General features: G+C 48.0%; 1 protein-coding gene across 1 annotated transcript in view; it reads right to left on the reverse strand.

Moving 5' to 3' along the window:
• Window positions 1-11,243, reverse strand: part of SLC9A5 (solute carrier family 9 member A5) — a gene marked incomplete at its 5' end in the record, with an annotated part of 71,438 nt that extends 60,195 nt beyond the window's left edge. The window contains 2 exons of the mRNA XM_018553341.1: window positions 7,575-7,697; window positions 11,201-11,243. Coding sequence (XP_018408843.1) covers window positions 7,575-7,697; window positions 11,201-11,243 — 166 coding nt within the window. The remainder of the gene's footprint in view (window positions 1-7,574; window positions 7,698-11,200) is intronic.
• Between the last annotated feature and the right edge of the window lie 176 nt (window positions 11,244-11,419).

The raw sequence follows: 11,419 nt of genomic DNA on the forward strand, positions 1-11,419 counted from the left end.
ACACATTTCAGTGTTTAGGGTTTTTTCTCCGATAACAGCAAATTGCGAGTTATGATTGGAATCTTTATATTAGAGGTGCACTCCAACTACAGAGCTACAGACGCGGCATATGGACACAGAAAAAAAAACTAGTTAGCGAGGGGGCGGGCATGAAATACAAACTAGCTGCTGAGCGGATTTGAAGTACCCCAAAGTTAAAGCATTACTCCTGCATTCTATAGACAGGTTTATAGGGGCTCCCTCTAGTGGCCATTAGTATGACAATGCAATCACTCCTCTTACGTGATCAACAGATTCTCAGTATTCTGTATTCAATATTCTGACTCACATACGCATTGATTCCAAAGGGTCAGGCCTGACTGATAGAGCTGCATTGTAAAGGTGCCCATACACTGCACGATTCTCGTACGAGAATTGCAGGAAATCCCGCGATCGTACGAGAATCGTGCTGTGTGAATGAAGACGTGCGACCATTTCTACTGTACGGTCGCATGTCTTTTGTCTAAGGAGCATGCTAGAAAACCAGCCGAGAATCGTACGATTTTCGGCTGGTTTTAAGCATGCTCGGGAGACAAATGCCGAACGGGCCGGTGTGCGCACACGCACACTGCCCGTTCAGCATTGCGGTCATCGGAAGCCCGCCCCTCAGGGGGGCGGGCTTGCGATGATCGCAAGTACGATCTGCCTGTCCAAGATGGGCAGATCGTACTTTTTAAAATTACTTTACAACCATCGCAAGACTAAGGTCTTGCGATGGTTGTAAAGTGTATGGCCACCTTAAGAGAGAAAAGCCGTACGGCACGACCACTGTACAGCACTACTAAGCAGGAAGCAGAGCGTGCATACGTCACAAGCGTGTATGGCTGCCTCTCAATGTCATACGTGATTGCATGCTACATACACAAATAGGTTTTTAAAGCAACCTTGTCACCTAATAATGCCACGAAAAACTGAATATAATGAAGACTTACCTTTTACTTAGGCCTAGTTCAGTAAGCGGAAGAAGGGTTGCCACCTTTTCTTCCAGGGAAACCCAAACACTCTAGCGACGCACGGACATTTTTTGGGGAGAATGAGTTGCGGCTTATTCATATGGAATTAGCGTGACCCCTTCATATGTAAGTAGCACAGTCGAGACTATGTTTAGTGGGGGGCCAGTAGCCCCTATCTTAATATTGGTTGCCCCTGACTGCCTGACATCTTGTGTCCGGGTTTCAGCTGCCATGAAACCCGGACACAGCATTCAAAACCCGGACTGTCAGGGTGAATCCTAGACAGGTGGCAACCCTAAGGGGGAAGGCTCCACCACCCTTCTGAAAAGAGATCCATTGCAAAAGCGGCGCCTGGCCGCCATTCAGAAGGCAAAACTGCTGCCTCCAAAATACATTTTGTTCTCCTTTCTTCAGCTTAATGGGAATTTCGACTGCAATACCACGACACAACCGCGTACCTATGTGGTTGCGGCATGGTCCCACGGATTGCGATAGTCACGTTTGGCAAGCAGCACAGCCTGCCAAACCCAACAGGCTCTTCAACATTTGCCACAGCCTGTATATAAGCTTGAGAGGCCGCCATTTTAGCTTTCAGGTGGGCAGTCCGAGGGAGCGGGAAAAACACAGATACAGCGCCTGTTTTTACCACCTCCTTGCTGCCTGTCTATACAAGACCTCACTTACCTACACTGAAGAGAAATCCCCGGATGATGTTTCTCCAGAAGTCAACACTTTCGGGAATGTTGACCTCCTGGTCCCATGCTGCCATCAGCGTTTCCTCCCACTGACCCGAACATTGATTTCTTTAAAGCAAAACATCACCTGCCTTCAACTGAACCTGTGTCCGGACTTTACATAGTAAAGTATGTCCATATTCTGAACAAGCAACAAAATCAATTTTGAAACAAGCCATCATTCACCTTTGTAGCTATAGGCAATGTGGAGAAATTAATCTTCAAAGTTCACAACAGAGGCACTGAAATCCCAGCTTTTTTTCTATGGGGAGCAGAATCTTGGCAGCCTGCCAGCCTCCTGAGGTCTCCTTAAAGCAGGGACGTCCCGAGGCCGGGTGTCACCCAGGGTGGGCACCGGGTGACACACCGCCGTGACAGCCATCTTGGTGATACCTGCAGAGAAAGGAGGGGACGTTCACCCGGCAGGGTGAGGTATGCCGCCGGGTCCCCTCCTCTCTCCTGCAACTGTCGGGCTCTCGGTCCATAACCAAGTTCCTGATTTTTCAGAGGGGTAACACCAAAATGGTGTAACCCCTCCAATGGTGTCACCCGGGTGCAGGGGCACCTCTGCACCGCCCTAGTGATGCCACTGCTTAAAGAGAACCTGCACTATGCTTCTCGGCCATCGTGTGATAGCAGTACAGTTACTGTACGTTAGAAAAGTTTAATAAATTAATTTGAAAACACAAAAATTCTTAAAAAGAAACCCCCCCCCCCCATGCACATGTGAGCAAAGAGGATTGTGCCACACATGGGCACACGCAATTTTGAATCTTGACATGTTTGGTATCGTCTCTTTTCTTTTATTGGGTGAATTGGGGATTGCATTGTGTGCGCTAATATTAATTTCAGCGTATCTTTTTTTACCAAAAATACAGATTTCATAAACCGTAGCGCAATTACCATGTGACATAACCAGCTGTGTGAAAAATGGGACACAGCTTCCACTGCACTCTGTGTCATGTGACAGGCAAGTCACATGACACAATGTCCAGAGAGCATTTGCAGAGAGCATTGGGTCAGGCTACTAAAAAGGAAGGCTGACTGGAGGAGATTCAAGGTCCTGGTCATCAGGGGACCGTCTCCAGTTGCCATGGCTACCTGGTGACTAAAATGTAACCAGTGCTCATAGGAGGCAGTGTGATAAAAATGGCCTCCGATGGGGGAAGGGGCACATACCCGAAATCTGGCGCTCTGTAGTATCTGCTGATTGACAGGTTCCCTTTGAAGTTGGCGAAGACTTGAACAATATCGGCTTATATCCCAAAAATATTACTTTCAACTTGCAATTCAAGACGCGGTGGCCGGCGCCTGTTTGGATTCCAGCTTTTGTATCAGGATGTGTCCTTTTTTGGGGGGCTCAGATCGCATAGTGTGTAATAGCTAGTGTCATCCTGAACTGACAGAAACCATTGCATGGTGCCGCATGGATTATAGTGGTAAGGTGGGTGGAAGGTCGGGTGAAGGAGAGAGGATGAGTTTGATGGATAAAGAGATTTAAACATACAATATATCAGTATAGCTGAATGGGGATAAATATAGATTAAGGTTCTGCAAACTCTCACAGCAAACAAATCTGATCAGATTATGAAAACATATAGAATGTAACATTTGCAGACAATGTTGCCGCTCTACTATGTGCTCTGCTTAGATATAAAGCTGTAATACATACTGTGAAACAAAACTGAAGACCCGACAGAAAACCCAAACACACATGGTGGGAGCAGACCCAAGACCCCAGTACTGCAAGGGAAAAGTGCTAACCTCTTACAGCAGCTGGTGAATGGTAGGTATTGAACACATGAAACTACCATCAAAGTGCACAGTGCGCGGGGTGAAGGAAAACAGGGGGGCACAGAAATAGAATAAAGACAGTGAGAGTACACAAGGCACAGACAAAGCACGATGCAGGGTATAGTGGGAGGGCACAATGCAGGGTATAGTGAGAGGGCACTGTACAGGGTACAGAAAGGGGGCACTTTACAGGGTGTAGCGAGAGGGCACAGTACAGGGTACAGAAAGGGGGCACTGTACAGGGTACAGAAAGGGGGCACTGTACAGGGTATAGCGAGAGGGCACAGTACAGGGTACAGAAAAGGGAGCAGAGTACAAGGAATAGTGAGAGGGCACAGTACAGGGTACAGAAAAGGGAGCAGAGTACAAGGAATAGTGAGAGGGCACAGTACAGGGTATAGCGAGAGGGCACATTACAGGGTACAGAAAGGGGGCACAGTACAGGGTACAGAAAAGGGAGCAGAGTACAGGGAATAGTGAGAGGGCACAGTACAGGGTATAGCGAGATGGCACATTACAGGGTAGAGAGAGGGCACAGTACAGGGTACAGAAAAGGGAACAGAGTACAGGGAATAGTGAGAGGGCACAGTACAGGGTATAGCGAGATGGCACATTACAGGGTAGAGAGAGGGCACAGTACAGGGTACAGAAAAGGGAACAGAGTACAGGGAATAGTGAGAGGGCACAGTAAAGGGTACAGAAAGGGGGCTGAGTACAGGGAATAGTGAGAGGGCACAGTACAGGGTATAGTGAGAGGGCACATTACAGGGTACAGAAAGGGGACAGTACAGGGTACAGAAAAGGGAGCAGAGTACAGGGAATAGTGAGAGGGCACAGTACAGGGTATAGCGAGAGGGCACATTACAGGGTAGAGAGAGGGCACAGTACAGGGTACAGAAAAGGGAACAGAGTACAGGGAATAGTGAGAGGGCACAGTACAGGGTATAGCGAGAGGGCACATTACAGGGTAGAGAGAGGGCACAGTACAGGGTACAGAAAAGGGAACAGAGTACAGGGAATAGTGAGAGGGCACAGTAAAGGGTATAGCAAGGAGCATAGTAAAGGGTAAAGCAAGGAGCACAATACAGGGTATAGTAAGAGGGCATAGTACAGGGTACAGTGAGAGGGCAGAGTACAGAGAGAGTGTACAGTACAGAGTACAGAAAGGGTACAGTGAGAGGGCACAGTATAAGGTATAGTGAGAGGGCACAGTATAAGGTATAGTGAGAGGGCACAGTATAAGGTATAGTGAGACGGCACAGTATAAGGTATAGTGAGACGGCACAGTACAGAGTAGAGAGAGCATGGCACAGGGTATAGTGAGAGGGCACAGTTTTTGATTCCCATAATGATTGCATATTTCATAATTGTGTTGTTTGCAAAAAACAAAAAGCCAAATTGGTAACATTTTATCATGTGACAGGAGTCATGCCCAGGAAGGTTGGCACCAACTGTAGAACACTGTACAGCTCACAAAAACGTGTCCATTTAACAAGAGAAAAGAACACTGTCAGCTTACAGCTACATGCAGGAAAAGAAACATTGCTTTATACATTTTGGGGGTTTTTTTTTTTTGCACTTTAGAGTACAGAAAGGGTACAGTGAGAGGGCACAGTATAAGGTATAGTGAGAGGGCACAGTATAAGGTATAGTGAGAGGGCACAGTATAAGGTATAGTGAGAGGGCACAGTATAAGGTATAGTGAGACGGCACAGTATAAGGTATAGTGAGACGGCACAGTACAGAGTAGAGAGAGCATGGCACAGGGTATAGTGAGAGGGCACAGTTTTTGATTCCCATAATGATTGCATATTTCATAATTGTGTTGTTTGCAAAAAACAAAAAGCCAAATTGGTAACATTTTATCATGTGACAGGAGTCATGCCCAGGAAGGTTGGCACCAACTGTAGAACACTGTACAGCTCACAAAAACGTGTCCATTTAACAAGAGAAAAGAACACTGTCAGCTTACAGCTACATGCAGGAAAAGAAACATTGCTTTATACATTTTGGGGGTTTTTTTTTTTTGCACTTTGCAGAACATTTTCATATTTGGATGAGTGGCAATCCTGGGCACGGAACAGGGCAGAGTGACATGGCACTGTACATGGTACAGATAATGTATATCACAGGGTGAGAGGGCGCAGGTTAATAAAGTACACCATACAGGGTAAGGTGAGAAGGAACACAGCTGGGTACAGTGAGAGGGCACAGTGTTGGGTAAAGAAAATAAGCACCATTGTAAGGTAAAGGATTCTAAAAGGTGAAGTGCAGGGTGGTGTGCAAAAGCACAATGAAGGGTATCATAGAATATAGTCAGCTGAAACAGGGCATGAAACAGGGGGCACAGTGCTGGGCATAGTCAGAGGGCAAAGTGCTGGGTATAGTGAGAGGGCAAAGTGCTGGGTATAGTGAGAGGGCACAGTGCTGGGCATAGTCAGAGAGTACAGTACTGGGTATAGACAGAGGGCACAGTGCTGGGCATAGTCAGAGGGTACAGTGCTGGGTAAAGTCAGAGAGTACAGTGCTGGGTATAGTCAGAGGGTACATTGCTGGCCATAGTCAGAGGGTACAGTGCTGGCCATAGTCAGTGGGCACAGTGCTGGGTATAGTCAGAGGGTACAGTGCTGGATATAGTCAGAGGGCACAGTGCTGGGTACAGTGAGAGGGCACAGTGCTGGGTATAGAGAGCACAGTGCTGGGCTTAGAGGGCACAGTGCTGGGCATAGTCAGAGGGTACAGTGCTGGGTAAAGTCAGAGAGTACAGTGCTGGGTATAGTCAGAGGGTACATTGCTGGCCATAGTCAGAGGGTACAGTGCTGGCCATAGTCAGTGGGCACAGTGCTGGGTATAGTCAGAGGGTACAGTGCTGGATATAGTCAGAGGGCACAGTGCTGGGTACAGTGAGAGGGCACAGTGCTGGGTATAGTGAGAGGGCACAGTGCTGGGTATAGTCAGAGGGTACAGTGCTGGGTATAGTCAGAGGGCACAGTGCTGGGAATAGTCAGAGGGTACAGTGCTGGGTACAGTCAGAGGGTACAGTGCTGGGCATAGAGAGCACAGTGCTGGGCTCAGAGGGCACAGTGCTGGGTATAGTCAGAGAGCACAGTGCTGGGTATAGTCAGAGGGCACAGTGCTGGGCATAAAGAGTACAGTGCTGGATATAGTCAGAGGGCAGAGTGCTGGGTATAGTGAGAGGGCACAGTGCTGGGTATAGTCAGAGGGCACGGTGCTGGGTATAGTATGAGGGCACAGTGCTGGGCATAGAGGGCACAGTGTTGGGTATAGTGAGGGGGCACACTCCTGGGTATAGTGAGAGGGCACAGTGCTGGGCATAAAGGGCACAGTGCTGGATATAGTCAGAGGGCACAGTGCTGGGTACAGTGAGAGGGCACAGTGCTGGGTATAGTGAGAGGGCACAGTGCTGGGTATAGTCAGAGGGCACGGTGCTGGGTATAGTATGAGGGCACAGTGCTGGGCATAGAGGGCACAGTGTTGGGTATAGTGAGGGGGCACACTCCTGGGTATAGTGAGAGGGCACAGTGCTGGGCATAAAGGGCACAGTGCTGGATATAGTCAGAGGGCACAGTGCTGGGTACAGTGAGAGGGCACAGTGCTGGGTATAGTGAGAGGGCACAGTGCTGGGTATAGTCAGAGGGCACGGTGCTGGGTATAGTCAGAGGGTACAGTGCTTGGCATAGTCAGAGGGCACAGTGCTGGGCATAGAGGGCACAGTGCTGGGTATAGTCAGAGGGCAGAGTGCTGGGTATAGTGAGAGGGCACAGTGCTGGGTATAGTAAGAGGGCACAGTGCTGGGTATAGTCAGAGGGCACAGTGCTGTGCATAGAGGGCACAGTGCTGGGTATAACAGAATAGGGTACAGGTAGAGTATATGGTAATTCATCTTTTACAGACAATAGAGGGTGTGATGGGGGTAGAGAACACAAAGGGATGGCAGGGAAGACGTGACTGTCACAAGCTGATGGCATCGCTGGGCAGACACGGACGTCTCTCCTACACACACAGACACAGACACACACAGTCCGTCACTCACCGATCTTGGCCAGGCTGGCCACCAGGATCCACACTACGACCAGGTACGGGGTCTGTACCATATGCCATTCCCAGCGCACCACCTGGAAGCCCACCGGGGCCCCGTCCCCCTCCTCTCCCCGTTCTTCATGGTTGGTAGCAGAGCCCATGTCCCCGATCTCTCCTCCGAATCCCGGGAGCAGAGCCCTAAAGCCGGCGGTGACGTCATGACGGAGCGCTCCACCAATCAGGAGGCGAGCAGAGGCAGGTGAGGAATATGATGCCGGTGACCATGTGCAGCATCCAGCGAGTACTCAGCGCACATGTAGAGGAGTCCGCCCCCTGTACAGACTTCTATAGGGGGGTCACCCCTGTATATAACACAGGGCTCTTCCTATAGGGGGGTACCACTGTATATAACACAGATCTCTTCCTATAGGGGGGTAACCACTGTATATAACACAGGTCTCCTCCTATAGGGGGGTCACCCCTGTATATAACACAGGGCTCTTCCTATAGGGGGGTCACCCCTGTATATGACAAAGGGCTCTTTCTATAAGGGAGTCACCCCTGTATATAACACAGGGCTCTTCCTATAAGGGGGTCACCACTGTATATAACACAGGGCTCTTCTTATAGGGGGTCACCCTTGTATATAACACAGGGCTCTTCCTATAGGGAGCCACCCCTGTATATAACACAGGGCTCTCCCTATAGGGGGGTCACCCCTGTATATAACACAGGGCTCTTCCTATAAGGGGCTCATCACTGTATATAACACAGGGCTCTTCCTATAGGGGGGTCACCCCTGTATATAACACAGGGCTCTTCCTATAGGGGGTCACCCACTGTATATAACACAGGGATCTTCCTATAAGGGGATCACCACTGTATATAACACAGGGCTCTTCCTATAAGGGGGTCACCCCTGTATATAACACAGGGCTCCTCCTATAGGGGGGTCACCCCTGTATATAACACAGGGCTCTTCCTATAGGATGGTATTTTCCTATAAGGGAGATTCCCACATATGATACATATAGGAGTTACCCCTGTATATAACTCAGGTCTCTTTCCACATACAATCCATCTACTTAGATGGACAGTACCTAGAGGTACTCTTATAAAGATCTATATGGTTCCTATAGGGGAGTTTCCACAGGCAATACAAGTATTTAAATGGACTTGACCTACGGGGTAGGTCTTATATTTTAGCAATTCTCAAAAATAGTACTAGGTCTTATTTTCGGGGTAGGTCTTATTTTCGGGGAAACAGGGTATACACCGTAAATAGATAGATGGGCAGTACCTGCAGATGGTCTCCTAGAGAGATAAATAAAGACTGTAAAGGGAATTTATCAAAACTGGAGCAGAGAAAATCTGGAGCAGCTGTGCATGGCAACCAATCAGCTTCCCTCTTTAAAGCAGAACTATGAGGCGAGTGCTTTTCACTCACCTCATAGTTCTAGCCGACCTGTGACAATGAGACTGTCACAGGTCGGCTCAGTAGATCGGGAGGTGAGCGAACACATAACGGTGTTCGCTTACTTCTCGATCCCGTCACAGCTCTCTGGCGTGACAGGGGAGGGGCTGTATTCCCCCCTCCCCGATCCGCCAGCGCATACTGGCGGAACGGACGGGGGAGGGGGCGGGTACAGCTGGCTCTGCCTCTAGATTGGCAGAGCCAGCTGTCACTCACGCAGCTGGGCGGATCCAGACATAATTGTCGGGATCCGCTTCAGCTGCGGCGTCTCAGTATTCCGCGAGCTGTAGCTCGCTATAGCTCACTATATACTGAGCTTAGGGTGAGGGGAGGACGCTAGTTTGCGTCTCCTCCCGTTACCCTTAGGAGAACTATGAGGAAAAGCCCTAACCCCATAGTTCTCCTTTAATTTTCAAATCTTAACTGAACAAAGTGAAGAGAGAAGTTGATTGGCTGCCATGCACAGCTGCTCCAGATTCTGCCTGCTCCAGTTTTGATAAATTCCCCTCAATGTATCTTATTTGTGTATCACTCGGCTGTAGATCCTATTGTTCCCCATGGTCCTTGTGTGTGTTGTAAAGTAGCATGAGAGGGCACAGTGCAAGGTATAGTAGCCCGCCTCCAAAAGGAAGGACAGTGTCAGCACCAATTCAGAGATGATTTGAAGATCTGCAGCCGAGTGACACACAAATAAGATACATTTCTGTTAATAGTTAAGGTTCTTGAATGTATTTTTAATATTAAACAATATTTAATATTAATTTAGTGTCACTTTAATACCTTAATTGTATATATATATATCAGCATACACACTCAAATGCCAGCGCACATTTATGTAATGAAAGGAAACTTTATACAGATAGCAGTGTGTATGTGTGTGTTTGTGTGCGTGGGGGATGGAGTCTACATCTACTAGTAGCATATATACTGTGTATATTTGTAGAACAAGGGTGGGCTTTAACCACAAATCCTATCATGCCTTTGCTTCTGGGAGTCATGCTTGTAACTGTCAGTCTTGCAATGCTTCTGGGACTTGTAGTTGCACAACAGCTGGAGGGCCGGAGTTGGCCATCCCTGCTGTAGAGGATACTTCATACTTCAGATACTTCCTACATATGTACTCCTATATGGATTATATGGATACTTTTCCCATAGATACTGAATGCCAGCAGGAACAACATGTTCTTCCATGATAAGTGTTTGTGTCATAAAACATAATAGCGGAATCCATTTACATTCTGGAATGACAATGATGCCTCTTGGGCTCAATTGGAAGACTGGGGTTGTTTTCAGGCAGCTATGGTGTGCTGGCGCCATCTAGTGGCTGAGAAGAAAAAGTGATAAGGGGAAGTCTTGAAATCCAAAGGTATCTATGGTAAAAAATGTATGAATATTCTAGCTTTCGTGACCGAATAATCGGGATTTTATTAAAGACAGGAGGGGAATATTCTGCATTACTCTCTTTACTGACTCCCCATAGCAGCAAGAGAACATCACAGAAACAGAATAACCAATAGCCACACACATCATGTTATAAAGTCCGCCTCTTTCTTGCTAAATCTGTATTTCTATGTTGAATTTCTATCCCACTCCTAATGACATATTGATTTAGACATTACTTACTTATTGAAGATGCTCATAGGATGGCCTGCCTCAATGCACCGACACAAGTTCACTCAGCTCTGTGAATATGAACGTCCTGGTGTCACTGCTCTCACAGAGCTTCTGAACTACAACTCAACGTCTGAACAATGTAACATTATCACTGCGTGCTGGGAGCAATGCATGATGGTATATGTAGTCTAGAGAAATGGAGATTGCATCACATGAAGCAGCAGGGAAAGAGCACACTGGGAATCCAGGAATTTGGTGAAAGTGATGGGCAGATGGAAGGCAGCGCTCACTATATAAAAGGGGTTTTCCAAGCTTTGATTACGTTATGGAATGCAGGGACTGGTCTGGCAGCCAGGCGGAATCGAGGCTCAGGTGAGTATATATGTTTTATCTGAGCCCCTAGAGAAACCTGAGCAGTTAACCCTTGCAGTGAAGAGATAACCCCTCTGCATGGGTTAACATTTTACATTCCAGGAGTTCTTCTTTAAATGTAACTCTCCCTCTCAGTAATGGACAATACTTCCTGTGCCATAAGCAATGTGTGTCAGCACGACTGCCTGTACCCTTCACCAGGGGTGCATGTGACAGGGTGACAACTAGGGATGCATCGATACCGATACTAGTATCGGTCTCGGTGCCGATGCTGAGTATTTGGGCGAGCACTCGTACTCGCTCAAATGCTCCAATGCCTAACCCGATACTTCCGGTATCAGGAAGCCGGCTCCGTGCTCTCTCGTCACTTGTGACGAGAGAGCACGGAGCCGACTTCC

This window comes from Nanorana parkeri, unplaced genomic scaffold, assembly GCF_000935625.1.
Source record: "Nanorana parkeri isolate BGI_ZX_2015 unplaced genomic scaffold, ASM93562v1 scaffold6, whole genome shotgun sequence".
Taxonomy (NCBI): domain Eukaryota; kingdom Metazoa; phylum Chordata; class Amphibia; order Anura; family Dicroglossidae; genus Nanorana; species Nanorana parkeri.